Source organism: Uloborus diversus, chromosome 7 (genome assembly GCF_026930045.1).
Source record: "Uloborus diversus isolate 005 chromosome 7, Udiv.v.3.1, whole genome shotgun sequence".
NCBI classification, from domain to species: Eukaryota; Metazoa; Arthropoda; class Arachnida; order Araneae; family Uloboridae; genus Uloborus; species Uloborus diversus.
In genome coordinates, this window is record NC_072737.1 from 95,892,582 (window position 1) to 95,912,046 (window position 19,465).

Sequence of the window (19,465 nt, forward strand, 5' to 3'; positions counted from 1 at the left end):
CTGTTTCAAGTACTGATAGACTGCACTGTTTGAGGAGACTGGGATAAACTTTCTTGATTGTAATTCTGTCAAAAACTTTCCAAAATGAATTTTGCTTAATGACGCTCGTTTAGCATGGTTTCGCATGCCCCATTAAATTTGATGCCCTTGGGGAAGTACTTGATTTAAATAAATACTAATTCCAATATGTAAGTGTCGTTTTAAAACTCTCACATGATGGAACATAAAAGTGAGAACTTTTGAAATGAGGAATACATTTTTTACAGACTTTGATTGACAGGCAGTCCTTGACATAGACAAGACTGCCGTCATTCAATATGAACTATAGTTCTTTTTTTTTAAGCAAACGGTTAATTACTTTAAGCATAATGGTTTGATGAAACAAAATAAATGTATTTGCTTCATTACTTATAGATTTACATCATATATTGTTTAACTGATTTGAGCAAATATTACTCAATTGCTTATTACATTTTATTAGCTATATTTCTCCCTATTTTAGTCAGTCTTTAAGATCTTTTTTCTGCTTCGGTAGTATAAATTCTAAACTTAGCATCAACACAGTTTTAACTAATTGAATTTCATACTAATTTGTTAGTAGCATTATAAATATGATGTCCATCGGGTGTTAGTGTTTAGTATGGTCGCAGAAAAAAATTTTCCAGCCACTATCAGACGTATCCAAGTTCCCTAATATATATATATATATATATATATATATATATATATATATATATATATATATATATATATATATTATAAACTGTTCTTTGCTATATTTTTATTACTTAAGACAATGATTTTGCCCAATTTTAAACATTTGTAACGACACTATAGAGATCTTAATTTTTTCACTTTCAAAATTAAAACGCATTTTTACCTTCTAATGTTTTATTGTTCTTATTTATTAAAGTATTACGTACTAAGTTTTTATTTTTTCTATTTGTTTCTTTATTTATTCATTTAATTATTTATTCCTTGAAGCAGAGTGCACATTTACTGGTTCTAGGAAAAATATCTGTTAGAAACTAAGCACAAATAAATTTCTGCAATCAGTTCCTAGAAGTTCTTTCTCCTGAAAAATGCATATTATTTTGCTTATTTGCTTTTATAGTTTGTCTTGTCTCTTTAAAATTATAATGGTACTAGTTTCCCTAAAAAATCATTCATAGTAAATCATCTAAAGTTAAATAGTTTTAAGACACTTACCGCAGACATTTTAAGAATCTTACATCTTTTTCTATGATTTTTTCCCACCAATAGTAGCATATAAATTAGTACTGTCAAAATTTCAAGATTACCTCCTGTTTGTAAGGAGTTTTTGTGTATTTATTTTTTCTTGCAGTTTTTTCTTATCAAATTGACATACCTGAATTAAATACTTAATTGAATTAAAAAATTGTACAGGCTACAACCTGAGTGTTTATGTATTATTTACAGCCTTTTTTAGCAGTATTTTATTAAACTTTTTCTACGTAACTCGTTATCGGTGGTTCGGCAACGAAAGTTCGAAGCACTACGCAAATACTAGTATTTTCGGTAAAGCAGATAAAAATGAAGATATAAAACTTTCGGTTTGCTGCATGGCAAGTCTTAGATACCTATTTGTATTTCATTGACAAAGACAAGAAAATCTAAAGTCAAATTTATATAATATAAAGAATTTATTTCATATATATTTATATGTACATATACAGTCATTTAATAACTGAAAATGCAGTTCAAACAATTTATATATCATTGGTAAAAAGTGAAATTTAAACACTTCACAGCATCAATTTGATGGAAATATTTTTCTAAATTTGGGTTTTCAAAGACTAAACTGCTAAATATGTTTCATGCTTATGTAGTTGGTTAAACAGTGAGAAAAAATTGTTGAAGTTTATCTTAGTTAATTTTTATTGTGTTATTTTTTTCTTTCTTAGCAATGTACTGTCCCAATTTATTTTTTGAAAAGCAATTTAAGGGATAAAACGTTAACCAATAATACTTAGAATCCGAAGATTATGAAATCTGATAATTGAACATTTCCTCCGAAAGGTCTCAAAAATCTTACTACCAATCGGCACGAACTTGAGGGTCACAGATCCGGACGAAATTCTTGATTTTGGTTAATTCTCACTAGATATGAACCCAGGTAAAGCGGTTTGACTACATAGGCCCTAGTTCGGCTGCAGTGCTGGTCCAAAGTTATTATTTGAGTCCAGAAAAACAGTGTTTTTTTTCCCTTTGAAATTTAACTTTTTTTACCCTTTTCTTGTATTTGCATTGCAGTATGATCCAATTAAAGGCATTCACAACAGAGAATCCCCCCCTCTTTTGTACTGACAAGAGACGCCGAATGTCTTGCATGAGTACATATTGTCCCAAAGTTCCAAATTCAAATGAAAACGCCATTGCAGTTCTCTGGAACCCTGCGAATCAGTGTGGTTCAGAAGGCAAAAACTTGCGAGTAACGAAACTGGATGAATTTCTGGATTTAATTGGTTAATTCGTACTAGATATGAGGCTAGGTAAAATAATTTGAGTGCATAGGCTTTAGTTCGGCACCAAGGGGGGTCTAAATTTGCTTGTTTGGCTCCGGAGCTGCAATAGCGTTTTCTTTGCGATTTGAAACTTTCGCACAATATTTGTTCTCCTAACATCTGTCATGTCTCTTGTTAGCACAACATAGGGGCATTGAAATTTGTTCGATACGGTGAATGCATTTAGTTGAGCAATACTGCAATGCAATATCAAGAAAATAGTGAAAAAAGGTTTATTTCAAAGGAAAACCATTGCTTTTCTGGAGCTAAACTAGAAACTTTGGACCCTCATTACGACTGAACTAGGGCCTATGCAGTCAAATCGCTTTACCCGGGATCATATCTAGTGGGAATTAACCTAAATCAAGAATTTCGTCCAGATCCGTGACCCTCAAGTTCGTGCCGTTTGGTAGTTAGTTTTGTCTTGGGGACATTAATGCCCACCGCTCTCCCCCTTCCCTTCAGTCCCTTTAAACAGTCAAATACAATTTGAAATACTTTAAAATAGGTGCCCAGATATTGTGCAAAGCGTTCACAATACTCTTGACTTTTTGTATTGCAGTCATACCTTTAAAAGTATTAAGTAGGAAACTGCTAGGTACATTGTAAAAATGCGTGCAATTTTTGAATATAATGCTACGTTATATTTATATTTTAACCAATGAAAAACACCATTCAGCAAACGTAGTTGCATATAATAAGCTTTTACTGAAGGTTCTTCTTGTTTTTAAGCACAATTAAGATAATTCGGAAAGAAAATGCTTGGTTTTGAAACAACATATCAGACATTTTGAAACTTGAATACATCATGAAATTGCAAGTTTAACGATATAGGGTTAAGAGGGATTAGCATAAAATGAGAAACACAAATTTTGCTTATGATATAAATATTTAATGTCATGCATGGTGCTCAATAATACCATTTATTTGTAAAAATTATAAAAAATTTCTTTGCGCAGACTGCTTCTGCATTTCAGTTAAATTTTCATCATCAGCGAACAGTGCTGAAGAAAATACCTGAACAATGGGCCATGGAGTTTTGGTATCTATTTTATTCCATCATATGTGTCTGGGGGAGAGGGGGGTCAGCATTACTCGAGTAGAGTTTAATCATTCACCTATCGAATTTATTTTAAATGTTCCCTTTGAAGAATAGACACACCTTATTTGATACATGTCTCTTTCATGTTATGTTAAGAAAAAATAAATATATAAAATGCTTCAAAATTTTATGCAGTTGAAGTTTTACTCTAAAACATAAGTAACTACTGAGTGAATATTGTTTACGAAACAATGTTCTCTGTATTGTTTCTTGTGAATTAGTTCAACGCAGCAGTTTAATATTTTGGTTTCCACGCATTAGCAGCTAAATGTAACGCCTCTTGGAATTTTTTTTTTTTCTGAAATCACCGGGAAATACTTTTCTTTGAATTCCTTTTCATATTTTCTTTCGTGGGAATGTTTCTTTGTGTAATAATTGAATACGAAAATTATTACCACTTCATATAACTTATATTTTATGAATATGAAGTAATTTGACAAAATTATGTTTTTCCTTCCTATATAATAATTAATTTGCGCATTTTGTTAAAAAAATATGCAACAAAATAGGTAGTAAAATATAATTAACGTTATATTGAACAAATTGCCGAGTACTGTAGACACGTGTTTCCGGAATACAAGAAACAAATTTTTCAATGCAAAATACGTGAACTTATGGATAAAAAGACATCTAACAAAAGCGGACGTCTTTTTATCCACAAGCTTACTTTCTTTTCACTGAAAAAAGGGTTTCTTGTAACCCCGAAACGTCTGTCTGCAGTACTCTGCAGTTTATGCAATTTAGCGTTGCTGTTTTTTTTTTTTTAACTTTTCAGGCAGAAAGGTATTGATTCAACTTCAAAATGGTAGTGTTTAATAAAACTAATACTAGAAACTATTCACTAACCAACACGAGTCGAATTCCTTTATCTTGTTCTCAGAAATAAGAAGAACGAACGTTACAAAATCTAATGTTCAGAAGTTACACATTAATAAACACTTTTAAAAACTTTTGTTTTGATACCTTCATACTACAGTTAAATATGATTCCCTTTCCTCACAATAATATTTTCTCATTTTTAAGTCTAATTCCTAAAAGAAATCAAAATGTTAGTGTTTTTGTTAGAAAACAGGACTTGTAAGGACTATTTTTCTTTTATTCAGGCTATATCTGTCTTTTATCACGATTGCATGTTATTTTTCACAGCGCTTCGTCCCAGAAACCCATTGAGCAACTTCATTCATAACAGTCAATAACAAACATCGTTCCATAAATAGCTTTCATGTCAACAAGATAGTAACAGTACTTATACAATACATGACTTTAAATATATCTCTTTTACAACAACAATAACATTTTTCATACAATAGATAACGCATATAGACATGTTGTTTGAAGGATAAAAATGTTCACTCGATTCAGGATATATATATATATAATCTTAAACGGAGCTCAGCAATACATATACATTCAACAGCAATCCTTTTCAATAAATAAATGAACAATAGAGCAGCTGTACCTGGTCCACAGCCTACGCATATATTCCTTCTATTACTCAAAATGTTTTTTCATAAATGCAACATTCAAGTTTCAAGTTTTTATTATTTTGTTTAAATGTAAGCTTCTTCTAATATCTTAATGGGCTCTTTCTGACGAATCTAGTAGAAACCTATGCCTCAAAAATCTGGAGTTACAATGTGGTGTCACATGGTAGAATGGATGAAAATCCATGGGAATTGCATTAGGTCTTCAAAATAGCGAGGAGTCAATACGCAATCTAATTAGAACCAATATCGCTATAGCGTTATATAACGCTTCGCTACATTTTTTATGTATTTGAAATCGCAAGTAATGGCCGGTGCAGTCTCGTGTTTTTGCCGTCGTTTTGAGCAATAGAAAAGTACTAATACTTTCTCATACATTCAAATGCCGATGTCATACGATGCAAATGAAGATATCAATTAAATTCCAATACTGTTCTTGATACGAAGACTGATTATCGAAATGTATCCTCATAATAACTGCCGTTGCTATTTTTAAGTACGGGGACGCGTGATGTTGGTATTTCAGTTAATAAGTTCGGTTCTCACTTCTTTTTGCAACAACTTTCGTGTAATATTTCAGGCAAAGTTTCAAATTTATGTATTATTGCAACCAATTCGGCACATTTTGTTGGTATAGCAAATATAATGTTTGACTGTAGCTAAACAAGTAAACAAAATTGAGCAGAAATATTGTTACGAAGTAATGTTTTTAAAATGTCAAACGGAAAAGCGCCAATGAAACTAAATTGCTCAAAATGAGAACTGATGAGTTACTTTTTTGCCTGGTGGTTGCGATAAAATGGAATGCTCTTCTCTCGCCTTCTAAAGTGAAATGCGTAGTTTACATTAACCCGAAACTATATTAGAGCGAAACTAACCAAGAAAAATATTTTTTTTTTACATTTCAAATAGCTAGATACGAAAACGTACGCCAACATAATGCACAATGTTCAAGACTTGAAAATATATATATATATATATATATATATATATATATATATATATATATATATATATATATATATATATACATAGATATAGATACATATATATTAGGGTGGTCCTTATTTATATGGGAAAAAATGGGAAAATAATTTTTAGGAATTCAACAAGTGACGCCCCCTAGTTTTTGTGACACTACAATAAAAAGTAACGTGTGCAAAATTTGAACTTGATCGGTCAATAATAACACGTGCCCCAATGCCGTTGAACTTTAAAACTTTTGATAATTTTCCCATAAATCTTCGAGTTTTTATTTCAGACCCAGTACAACGTTTCTCCTAGGTTTGCAAAATACTTTTACAGTGAGGTAGCACTAAAATTAATCTTTTTAATTTCTTTGTATCATCTAAAGATTTTACATTGAAAAAAAATGAAATAGTTCTTTAGAAACTTTACTTTAATCGAACGCTTTTCTCAATGTATCTCAATCGTGTGCATTTTTTCCCCGATTGTCTTGGACGGTCTGTAAAATACTAAATTGCTTTTGTAACTCATATTTGGTAAATTGATTGTGAAATTCTTTGATTAATATTGTGCTCCTCTTTCAGTTGTATCATTCACAATGTTCACTATTTTAACAATCTCTCTTCCCTTTAAATCTTCCTTCATTTTGCCGGGAATCAGGATCAAATAGAAAAAAATCTTTTAGTATTTGTAACTTGTCAAACAGTTTTATTGACTCGTAATTGATACTATACAGAAAAATATCTTTACTAAGAAAGTATTCCAAATCATCTACTGTTATCTGAAATTTGTTAAACAGTCATCAGACACGACTTCCTTATCAAAAGCATTTTTTGGCCTAGACTTTTCCTATGTTCAAAGTTAATTCCTTCATCCAATACGGACAAAGCTACTAGTTTATCCCCTAAATACCATACGTGATTTATGAATTTTCCAATCACTGCTTCTGCTGCATGTTTGTCGTCATTTTGTACGCTGCTAGTTTTTCAGACATATTATTTAAAGGAGCCTCGATTGGGTTGCTGCGAAAAACCATATCTTCATACAGCATTTAATTATAAAACAGCTTTGTAACAAAAACAGCATTTAAAAGCTTTCTTTTCATGTAAGGTCAATTTAAATTGTTTCCTAAATGTAAAAATTTTCAAACAAAAATTGCTTTTTGAAACCCATATGGCTCAGGGATAAGCTCCAGTTTGCCGAAAACATATCCCTGTACGATCAAATTCACCAGGAAATATTATTACAAGTTATGAGAATTCTCTGTAATCTTCCTCAATTCCACTTTTTAGGAACAATAATGTGTCATCAACTTCGTCTTTTAGAATTTAAGTGGTATGTGTACTTGATGGAAATGCTATAAGTTCTGAATGATGGAGATCTTTCCACAAAATTGTGAAGCGCTTAAATAATTGAATATCTGATCTAGAACTAAGAAAGGCAAGAACTGTTCAAGAAGAGGACACACTTCTGCAGTACGATTTCAGGCGCATGATGACGGCAATCCAAATGTAATGTATCACTGTTCAGTTTTTGCTCTAAAAAATTGCATGCACAATTTTTACGGCCGGTATTGCAATTCATTGTATCAAACACTACAGCTAGAACAGTGAACAATAAAGATCTATCATCTAAGATATCATACACAACTGAAGAAATAATCTAAGGAATTCCGAGTAACTGTTTAATGTTAGGACCTGAAGCTATCACGGCAATCCTGTCGGCGTTCTTTTTCCAGTTACATCTGGATGTAGCTTTGTATCCCAGTGAATAACTACAAAATCTAAATTTAAATTCATGAAATTTAATTTTACCTCTCGAAGTTTTTTTTTTTTTTTTGCTCTCTTAAGGAATGTATGATTGATCACGAGGTCATTTGGATTTAAATTTACTGCATCTACATAGGCTGTAATTAAATGAACAACATCTTTATCCCTAATATGGCATTTGTATAACAGTGATGAAAGGCGAGCAGACATCAATAGTTGTCAAGCTTTTTTGCATTGTGGTAAACCAGCTGTAGAAAACAAAAATTCAACTGGTTAGGATAGATACCTTTTTTCGGTCTCTAAATCTTGTGAATCGCAAGAATTTGATGATGATAAAGGACTATGTACTGAAATCGAAGAAAATTAATTTAAAGTATAGATTTTTACATTGTTCCGATCAGGATATTTTTTTTATTTATATTTTAGCTATGGAAAATACAGTATATTTTTATGTTAGGAGTAATAGAGGATTTTTCGAAATTTATATTTTAAAAACTGAAAATTGCATAAGCATTAGGTATGTTGATAACTAAAGAACAGCGAATTAAAATATAATTGCAATTACTTATATTTATAGCATTGAAACCTTCCGATTCTATTTGCCACACCTATTACATACACAGGGAATTTTGTAAATCAACACCCCCAAAGCCTGAAGGAGGCAATTTGTTGTTGTCAAAGATCATTCATTAATGGCATAGGCCATTCATTATTGGCCTTTAGAATCCCTTGTGTCCATCTTAGTGTAAAGAAATGTTCCCCTGACGCTTGGTTTGAAACGAGCGTAGAATAGCGGTAACTTTGACACAAGGCCATTGGTGTACATGTACCTCTGCAACATGTAAAATTTTACAGAATGAATGTGAGAGAATGGTTGATCTGGAAGTAGCAACATCTATTGAAGATCAAAATTACTTTAAAGATGAAAGGTAAGAATATTTTTACATAAAAGTGAGAAAATCCGCTATTTTTCTCCGAAACTCAAAAAAGAGGGCCGTTGGGGCACGTGTTAATACTTATGGATTGACTTAAAATTTTGCAAGGATCATTTATTTGTATAATGGAACAAATTGAGGGGGTGTCGCGTAAAATATCTGCAATTTCAAAAATAAGGACCACCCTAATATATATATATATATATATATATATATATATATATATATATATTAATCTGACCTTTTGACCTTTTATTTTACAGTAATGAACTTCATTACAACAAATTAGTATCCTTTAACTTCAGTTCGCTTACATCTTTATTAATATCATTAAAAATCACAAATAAAAAAAATTGCTGAAAGAATGAGAGGATGTTTTGAGTTGTGCGTGGGTAATTATCTATTAAAGAGCGTTGCACGCACAGACTGCCATCTCCCAATTTCACCCTCCAAACTACTTTCGTCACCAGCTTCACGTGTCTATATTCACAGCATGCTTGTGGATGGGGAATTACAGCAAGATAGTTGTTGAATAAATCTCTGTTGTGATGAGAGTCTACCCTTGCTTTGACTAAAGCACATTCAAAAATAAAGCAGTATGCCCATTTACATAGTATTAAAGTGCCCAAGTTTTGAGGGACCCTTTAATATCCGTTTTATCTACTAGAGTCTGATCTAGATCTGGCTTTTATCACCTGTACCAGGTTCAGTCCGCGTTATGTTGCCGATAATACGTCGCAACAGCTAGGAGAACGATCTCCGGTTGAGCCTTATATCTATAGCGAAAAGGGGTCACGCGGTCGACGATATCTTTGTACTTTGAGGGGGGGGGGGTGGCTCAATTCAAACTCAATTCACTTGATCACTGTTCATGGTATTATAGTGAATAAGTTTCAAAGAAAAAAAAATTGAATAGCAGCTTGCCAGAAATATTGTTAATGTGTTGTATTACTGCTTATTATTGTAAAATAAAAGGTTGTGAGGGGCATCGAAATATGTTTCGTATATCTTAAAATTTTTACACCATATTCTTGCTCATCGAGTGGCTCATTTAGACATACCTATTAAAAAATCCAAAAGAAAAGGAGTAGATTTTTTGCTCTTCTGTATTCGAGACACCAGACACATACTATAAAAATAAAACCTTCTAACTTGAATGCATATCATATTATTTACACTATAAACACAACTCTTTTTATTATCACCTTTGCGTCCTACTATCTAAAGAAAACAATATTTAAGCGTAATTTATAATAAGTACAGGTATTTTACAACGCGGTTATCTACAAGTAGCTAATGAATATTTATGCTGTTCATTCTCCAACTGCAAATGAATAAAAATCATTACTTTTTGAGCACCTCAAAGTCAACCATGCCTGGAACACCAAAGCATCTTTTTAGGTTTTCTGTATGAGTTTTCCTTTCGCAAACTTGTTGTTTCCTCAGAACAAACTCAATATGTCAGGTTCGGTTATTAAACAAATACAGAAGAAAATAAACTTCTCGAAAATAAATATTACTAATGCTAGATAGCATTTTCACTGGTAGTCGATTGGTTATAGTTTCATTTTTTCAAGAAAGTATTGTAGCGCATGCTTGGAATTTTATTTAAGATTAAAAGATTTTTTTAAGTACAACGAGAATAAGAATTTCGGCTATCCATTGTAAAAATCCCTGCTGTTTAAACAATATAACAAAATACAAATATTTTAAACAACCAAATGAATCTCATTAACATATATTATTGAATTTCGAGAATATTGAATTGTTTTCGAGAAAGATGGAATACAATGATATCTGATTATTATCCGACAAGGAATGGTGCTTCTAGAAGCTTCAGAAATATTTTTACATTAATATATAACCACTACTCTACATAGATTGCTTAGTATTTTCTGGATAATTCAATGGTGTTCCATTTTTTTACTTGAAAAACTGTACTGCACCATCGAATCACTCCATGGTAATTTAATTTTGAAGTTTATAACTAAAAAAGATGTGAAAATATAATCACATAGTTCAAGTGATCACTAGTTCAAGTGTTTTATATCGAGAATGAACAAAATATTTCAAAAATAGTCTTAGGTTTGAATTGACTATGCTCTACTATGAAAGGTTTTCAGAACGCACGATCTATTTTCTTAAATATTTTAAAATCTGCTTCTAGAGAAAATCGTTTTAAAAAGAATAGAAAAGGGGTGAACTATGTACATGGATCTTCGAGAAAATTAACATTTCACAGTACCACAAGATATCATGAATAAATATTTAAATCCTAGGGATGTATATTCATTTTAATGTGCGTCAACTGATAAATAGACTTAATTTATTTAAAGTCATAGCAATAGTTGCATCTTCAAAAAACACATCTTTAAAAATAATATGTTTTAAACATTCCGCTGATCTAAAACTGTTTCAATTGAACAAAAACACCCAAGTGAGGATATTTTTAAGTATCGACTCAGCAATATAACTTTGAAAATGGAAACTTGGAGTTGTTTAAAAGAAAGTATTTTAATAGATTTTGCTCGTATTTTTAGCAGCCAATTTAGCAATAATACAGATCCACGTTTCGACAATTTGTAAATTTGGAATTTCATGACATATAGAACATTCTGTAAAAGTTTATTCCGACATCGTAATAATGACAGTTCCATTAAACTAGATTTTTTTCCATTAGAAAACCAACGCAAAACTTAATCAAAACCACATTAAATCGAACTATTTTGCAAGAACTTGGTTTGCTGAACTTCTTTCCAGCTAATAAAACGCAGACAAAAGAAATAATGACAAAATTTTGATTGTTCAGCAGCTCTCGATTTAGGTATCGTTTGAACTTTACTTCCGACCGTTTGAAACATTCATTTTCATAACTTTAGCTTTGTCTAAAAGACATGTGTTTTCAACTATTTTTTGACTTTTCGAAACAAAAACTTTCCTTACAGATTTATAAATAGACATCCCTTAAATATTATATATAGCAGCAGTTACAAAAATTCCTTTTCCGTGGTGTGATTCCATTTTTTTCCAAGTAGGCACCTTTGGAAGAAATCATTGGTGGTCAATGTGCAAATAAATGTTTTTGAAGTAAAGACGAACCACACCCATTGTGAAATTTCTTCCATTGAAATACATGAACACTCAGGTGTTTTTTGTTATGGAGCTCTAATCGTTGTTTTGGCATCTGTGGCTATCGAGTAGCTTTCCACAAAAAGCTGAGTAAATGCAACAACTTCTCGTTTATTTAAGGCAAAATAGCATGTTTCCTGTTGTTGCTAAACCCAGTAAACATGTGGATGGGAAAATATCAATATGGAGCAGTTTTTAGCTATGCCCTACCAAAACATTTAGAAATTCTAGCCGAAAAACCGAAAAAATTCTAAAGAGAACAAATATTTCAGTACATTCATTTGAAAACATCGCAAAATTAAAATTAAAAAAAAATGAATGCATCTTTTAAGGGGAACAACTACCTGCGTTAAAAGTTTTAATATCAAAAAAGAGGAAATATTTTAGTTAATGCTGTTTTTAAATTACTCAGGTAAACACACCAATGGTGGTCACTGCTTCATGTGGCTTCAGTAGTGGCCACTTCAAGGTTAACGTTTGAAAAAATAGGATTCCAGGTTTCCCAATGGATGTAGTCGTGCAACGTGCAGGAGATGTTACCTCCTGCACGTTTGATGAACTTTTGAAACCATTTGGAAGACCTAGAATCCTATTTTTTTAATTGAGGTGGGCACTACTGAAGCAATGGCCACTACTGGTGCGTTTGCCTTACTGATTTTTTTCTTTTTAATTTCATGCGTACTTTTTAGTACTAAAATGTTGTATTTAGAATATGAAATTGTTTGCTGTTAGCGTTTTTTGGATAATTACATGTAGTTTTATCTGCAGTAAAATATAAATCCTACTTTAAGAAGGCATGGAATTGGGAAAAAAGTATTAGTTACTACTTTTGATAGTAAGATACGAATTCTACTTTACTTATTATTAATATTAAATGCAATCACAAGCACAAGTTGCATCATTTAAAACGTTTCCATATAGTTTCTCAATCAGTAACAATCCTCTTCAAAGCTGTTTTATTTCGACAGTTCTCAAAATTTAAAAGATTGCTTAACAAATAAAATGTATAGCTGACTCTTAAAGAAAAGTTTAAATTGGAAACGCAGGTTGCAATTTGGATATAACATTGAGCAGCATATTATTTTAAGCAAATAATTTTCACCAGCTAGTTAATAAGAACATTTTGGATTATAATGTAATGAATTCATGGAAAATCTGTGAAAAGCACATGAGCATGATAGCACCATTGCAAATGCAAAAATAGCTTTAGTCAGAAAGTGTTTGCATCTTTTTTTTTTCCATGAAAAAATTATGCTGTCCATAAGACGCTATTTTTACATTTCTAATTTCCATACTCATTACAGTTAAATAAATTTTTAATCTTACTTAACTAAAATAAAGAGAGAAATTGTTGCATTTTTGCCTTAAACAATAATTCTCCAGTGTATCTTGAGTTAAAGGCATCGAAATTCAGAACAATGTGAAAGTTTTCTATCATTCATGTTGGGCTAGAGGTCGCCGAAATCTAAATAGACCGACCAGTAAGCAGTGTTCAATATCACGAAAGACAAAGGGAAAATCACCCTGGAAATCTTGTCTACTAGTATGGCCCTGTGGCGATGTCTGTTGTGGCGATAACTGGATGACACATTTTTTGGTTTCGTGCCATTCGGAACAGGTGGTGATCCCTCCTGCAAAACACAAATTTAAAAAAATGTATCATTTTTTACCAAAATATTTTAATTTTTTTTGTGATCACTTCACGCGCGTTTAACATATGTCTCCAAAAATGAAACCAAATTAGTTTAAAATATTCATCTATGTTGTTGTGCGATCTAGTTAGTTGGAATAAAAATTAACATATTGTTTAACTCTGCAAAACATTTTCTAGTTAAATTGTGGCAGTGAGAAGCAACGAAACGTAAATGCAAAATTTAAAATTTGGTGATAACCAAATCGAGCTGTTGGTGACCGTCTCCTCTGTCTGGGGGCAAGTGATAGTACTAGTAGCCCTGGTAGTTGCTGTTATACACAGTAGCATAACTTGGGGTTGGCAGCAGTGACTCTCGCCAGGGGCGCAGCAGACAAGGGGAGGGGGGGGAATTTCAGCTAATTAAAAAAAATAAAAGGTTTTTTTTTCTTTTTTCTTTCTTTCTTTTTTTTTTTTTTTTTTTTTTTGATCATATAATTGAAAAATGCTTTAAAAAAATGAAAAAAAAAAAAAAAAAAAACTTGCAAGAAAAAGAGCTAGAGACACATAACATCTACTGAGAAGGAACATTGGGCATCATTGAAAACGATTCTAAAAAAGAAAATAAGAGAAAAAAAACTCAATGCTGCCTCCTCTTTATTAAATCTGTTACATTTTTTTTTAATTTTAGGGGGGGGGGGTCCTAATGACCTCCGGTGACTTCCCATGTTGGCGACCCTGGGGAGGGGGCGCAGTTTCTTTATTTTTCCAAGAGCGCTAGACCCCATAGTTACGCTACTGGTTATACAGCATGATTTAGAAAAACTTTTCAATGGAAGTTTACGTCGGACCTTATATTTAAACTCGATTAACTCAAAACGCATCCCTTTTCTTCTCAATGCTTCAATTATTCTTCTGTGGTACCTCAAAGCATAAATTTAAATATAATGTATTTAAGACAGTGGAAAGCAAACACATATACGCATGCTTTTAAGATTCTGAAAACAAAATATAGAAACTTGAACCGTCAGAATGCTTTCACTGAAAACGTCTTCTAAATCACGCTCTACAGCAGCAAAGCTGTTATTTTCATCTTTTATCCCAAAGATGGTTAGAATTTTACTTACCATCTATGTTAGCTATCTCAAATTTTTAATTTTGCAGCCATTAAATGAAAATTATTCTTTGCATGAACAATTGAACATTGAGATGTCTTTTCTCGAATAATAGAATATCTAAATAAAAATATATCATGTTAAATTCAAAAACTTTGTTTTGAATTTCAGTTCTTTTGACAAAACAGGGTATTTGAAAAATGTAAATCACTTTTTAATATCCGAAATGGGTATAAAAAGTGAGTGCAACAACGTTTTACATTAAGTGAAATCATGCCTATACCATGTGATCATTCTTTAGTCAAATGATCTATAGTAGACTGAGAAAGAATTCTACTGTGATAAATTTTAAAAAAAAGAAAAAATTTATTTTGAGAAAACAGTATTCTTCTAATATGGTTTGAATTTTTTGGAAAACATGCTACCATATTTTCGTTATCTGTAAAATATGAAAATCAGTCTTTAAATTTCTGAAACTTTATCGAAGTTGATGTCAAACTTTCTTTGAAACACATGAACTGTCAGAGCAACGTATTTAAACTGCCATCTAAAGGCATCCTGTAAAAGGGCTGAAGTTGAGGAAAAATATATTTTGGGAAACTCCTCTCTTATTACAGAAACGAATTTTTAGGCCAAAAATATGAGTTTGGATTATTAAGCAATCTAAGAAAAACAGTTATAACATAAAAATGGATTGAAAACAATTTACGCTCAATTTGCATCATTTTTGAAGTTACAAAAAAAAAAAAAAGCTTTGGGAAAGGCAGTCCTCTTTCCATTTTCTCACCTACATCACTGTATAAAAACAAGAGATTTACTTAGTAGTATTTTTAATTCTTAGAAAAAGTCTTTTTTACACTTTTAAATACATATTTCCTAAGCTGTTAATTAAATTAAAAGCTTGTAAGTAACTGATTAATCTCAAAACTGAAACGAGTATCGAATCAATAAAAAAGTAATCAGTCAATTAGTGCCAGAAACCTCAGATTTCACGAAAACCTAATAGATTTTGGGTTACATAAAACAAGTTTATGTAAGAGTAATGCTATAAGTGTGTTGATGTACTATAAATGTAATAAGGAAAGTACTATTTGAGTAAAGAGGGAATACATAAATGATTTAAACATTACATTGTTTTACAGAGAAATAAAAACAACTATTACCGAATGGGTGAGATTTTTTTGCCTTTGAATAAACTGCCAATTTAAAGTAAACCTAGTGTAAAATATAAAAACAATGGCTTTCATGACCGAAGTCAGTAATATAAATGGTTTTCAGATCTGTAGGTCGTGGTTTATTCTGGAAGAGACGCGGTATTTAAACTCAAAAAATAGTAGTATTAAAGTTTACAGTATTTTTAAATTATGATTTTTTTCTATAAAAGATATATTCATTTAATTCTATAAAATGTTTACCGACTGAAATCAAACACCTTTTTTAAGTTTTCAATTTATTTTTCAAAATAACATACTTCATACGTTTTAATTATGTTTAAAAAATGATATTTTATTTCGGATCTGTTATTTCTGGTGGAAATGCATTTTATGGTGCTTTCTTTTTTAATTCTATTCAATTACTATTGTAAATCACACATAAAAAATATTTTTTAATATCCCTTCTCAGTTACCTAATAGTATTTTAGGTGGTCGATATAAATTAACAATAATAATACGACAGCAAAAAATGCTACAAAAAAAAAAATAAATACCGTAACAAACACGACAAAGAAAGATTGAAGTCCAAGTTATCACGACAATAAAGTAAAACTGTAAAAATGAATTCCATTCAGCCGTTTTAAACTTTGTAGAAGTTTCAAACAAACCTCACTTAATGCAGAAAAAACTAAAGTTTTGAAACACAAACAAATAACATACAATTTTTCAATATTTATTTAATCATTGCATCCTCATATTTGCAATTATGTGAGCAAAAAGAGCTTAAAGCTGGAATAAAAAAGAATTTTTGCAGAACACGTTTCGAGTTGCACACTTTCATAACGTGCTAATAACGCATAACTCACACTCAAACGTGCTTTTACATTCATACAAGGCAGCCGAAGGATTTCCTTTGGGTCGGCTGTACACATTAATTAATATTGCCATCAATGTAGTTTTGCCTATTTTCTCTTATTTCTAATGCATAATGTGTAAAAAAAAATGTTGGATCGAAATTATAAGGACACAAGAAAAATAAATGTAAATCATGAAATCTTGACTGCAATTGGCTTGAACATTACGCAATTTTTATGTCAAGAAACTAATGTCAAATGAAACGTTTTTAATTAATTTCATTTTAAGAATCTGAGAATTTTGTACTCAAAGAATTTGTAACAGTTTGAATTTAGACAGCGAAGTCATATGGACAAAATTATAACGAAAATTATATTTTTGGGCACGAAAAAGCTTTTTTTTTTTTTGCTCACGGCACTACGCAACGATATAAATGAGTAGTAAGCTATTGAGGATTTCGCATTATACTTTTGTTGTCGTAGAGCTAGGTATTAAACTTACACAGTTTGGGCAAGAGGAACTGGTTGCTTTTAAAATGCAACTAAGCCTTACTAAATAGCAAATTGAAACAAACCTGAATAGATAGAAATTGGTCATTTAGTTTTCAACAGAATCCCTGCAAATATGAATGACAAAGACGTACAGGTTGAAAGGGATATAATATTATAAATAACGAGCTTTCTCCAAAAACTATCGGCGAAATGAAGACGAGAGCTCAAATTACGATAGAAAAAAGTTATCTTCTTAAAACTAATGCCACGACCACCTCTTGCGTAATTTTATAAAAGACTGAGGATGCATTGCACCGAAGGGGGGGGGGGTGCATTACAATGGGTAAAAAGTGAGAGAATGGAATCTTTTCCTATAAGAAAAAGCGTAGATGGTTGCATATACTTGATTGTTTTTGCTATTTTTGGTACTTAGCATGGGAAAAATTTTTACGTAATATATTTGAGGTTGGCTCATTAATGGTCTGGTGAGGTTTCGCTATGGGTGCAAAGTACTCGAATTGCTTTTGTGCAGTGCAAAATAACTTTTCGGAGTTATGTTGATGTACTGGGGGATAATCTTTTACCAGAAGCATCGACTATTTTAAGCGGAGACAATTTGCTCTAGCAGAAAATGCGTAATTACATGTTTTTCTTCAAAATCATGACTAGTGCTAAGTTCGTGAAATTACTTAACTAGCCGTCGGAAAGGTATGGTCTAATTTTAATTAAATCTTTGTGAGGCCTTCTGGCACATGAAGTATGCAACAAAAAAGCAAGGGTAAAAATTTCCAAGGACGTTTTTTCATGACGTCGAGTCTCGTAAAAGTGATTCAAAGGAAGTGCGTAATTATTAGTTATTAGGGTGGTTCAGGGCAAAATAATCTTTGTCTTTGTAATTTGTCCAGTTGTTACAGTGACATTTTTTGCATTAATTAAGGCAAAACATTAATGTTTTGTTTTCTCAATGAATAACATTCCACAATGATTCCTAGTTTAAAAAAAAAAAAACATTTTTGTCATACATTTCATTAAAATTCGCCGGAAATTTTTTCTATGCAATTTTCTGCTTTCCTTTTAATTCTGACGACCTCTGTACTTTTGTTTGTTACGACCGTTGATTTTTTTTTTTACTCCATATATACATGGTTGATATAAATTTGTAATGAAAACTATGCATTTTCAATTTTCAAATCGGTGTCATTTTCCTGTGGCACTGGTGCCCTACATTTTTTACTGTCTGGCCGCATCCTATACTAAAATAACTATCGCGGGTCGTAACGCGTATAAAATTTAAATATATTGCACAATGGGAAAACATCTAAAAAGAAAGAAATTTAAAAGCCAAGAACTCTGGTGTTTTCATACTACATACTCATTTTCTCGATGCGATGTTTCAAACTTTTTTTCCAAAAATAACTGACTATTTGACGACCAATTTGCACGGATCATTTGTAATACCGAATCCAGACGATCGAGTGTTTTGAAAGGCAAAAAATATATTTTTAGTTTAGTAACGTTAAACATATCCACGGGTCAAAAGGAATAAACTTCGCAGGCCATATATGGTCCAAGAGCTGTAGGATGCGCACCATTGTCCTATGGCATTCAATATTAAAACGTTAGTTCGAAGTAAGGAAACATTTTCGAATTCGTATCTAAGAACAGTACCTGTGCTTTTGGTACCACAACAACATTTCTAATGTTCTTAGTTACTGTACAATGCTGCTGTTGTGGCGAAGGATTGGGCCGGCCGTCATCATCCATTCCGTAATAGTCGTCTGGCGCTCCCTCTCCCAGCAAGATGTTGACGAGGGCGTACTCCATGAGTGATGCAAAGACAAAAACTGTGCACGAAGACATGAAGATATCGATGGCCTTAATATAAGAGACAGGAGGCAAGGACTTTTGAGATTGGGCGTGCTGGGTCGACAAAGTGAGCAGAGATGTGACACAGAGGGTGACCCTGGCGGGAACGGCTTCTGGCTTGATCCAGAATGAGATCCAGGACATGATGACGATCAGGCAGGTGGGGATGTAGGTGTGGAACATGTAGTACCCTAGACGCCGCTTCAAAGTGAACAGCACCTCGATGCATGTAAAATTTCCTGAGAGTAATAAAAATATGTAAGCCTTCGAGAATCGCATCGAAAGCATACGGATCATTTTCTCCAGACAGTCAAGTTCTTATAATTGCATCAAAAAAATTAAGAATTAGTTAGCGTAATAATGAAACTGCGACTAGAATCTTACCACTTGTGTAGAACTTTACCCAGTACAAGTATTTCATGAGACAGTGCTATCAGTAGAACA

At 31.9% G+C, this 19,465-nt stretch overlaps 1 protein-coding gene across 1 annotated transcript in view; it reads right to left on the bottom strand.

The window, feature by feature from the left end:
• Positions 1-13,358: 13,358 nt before the first annotated feature.
• LOC129226805 (glycine receptor subunit alpha-2-like) overlaps positions 13,359-19,465 on the bottom strand; it is a 62,723-nt gene continuing 56,616 nt past the window's right edge. Inside the window, exons 7-8 of the mRNA XM_054861433.1 lie at positions 18,824-19,260; positions 13,359-13,541 (exon numbers count right to left, since the gene is read on the bottom strand). Of these exons, the coding sequence (XP_054717408.1) occupies positions 13,359-13,541; positions 18,824-19,260 (620 nt within the window). The remainder of the gene's footprint in view (positions 13,542-18,823; positions 19,261-19,465) is intronic.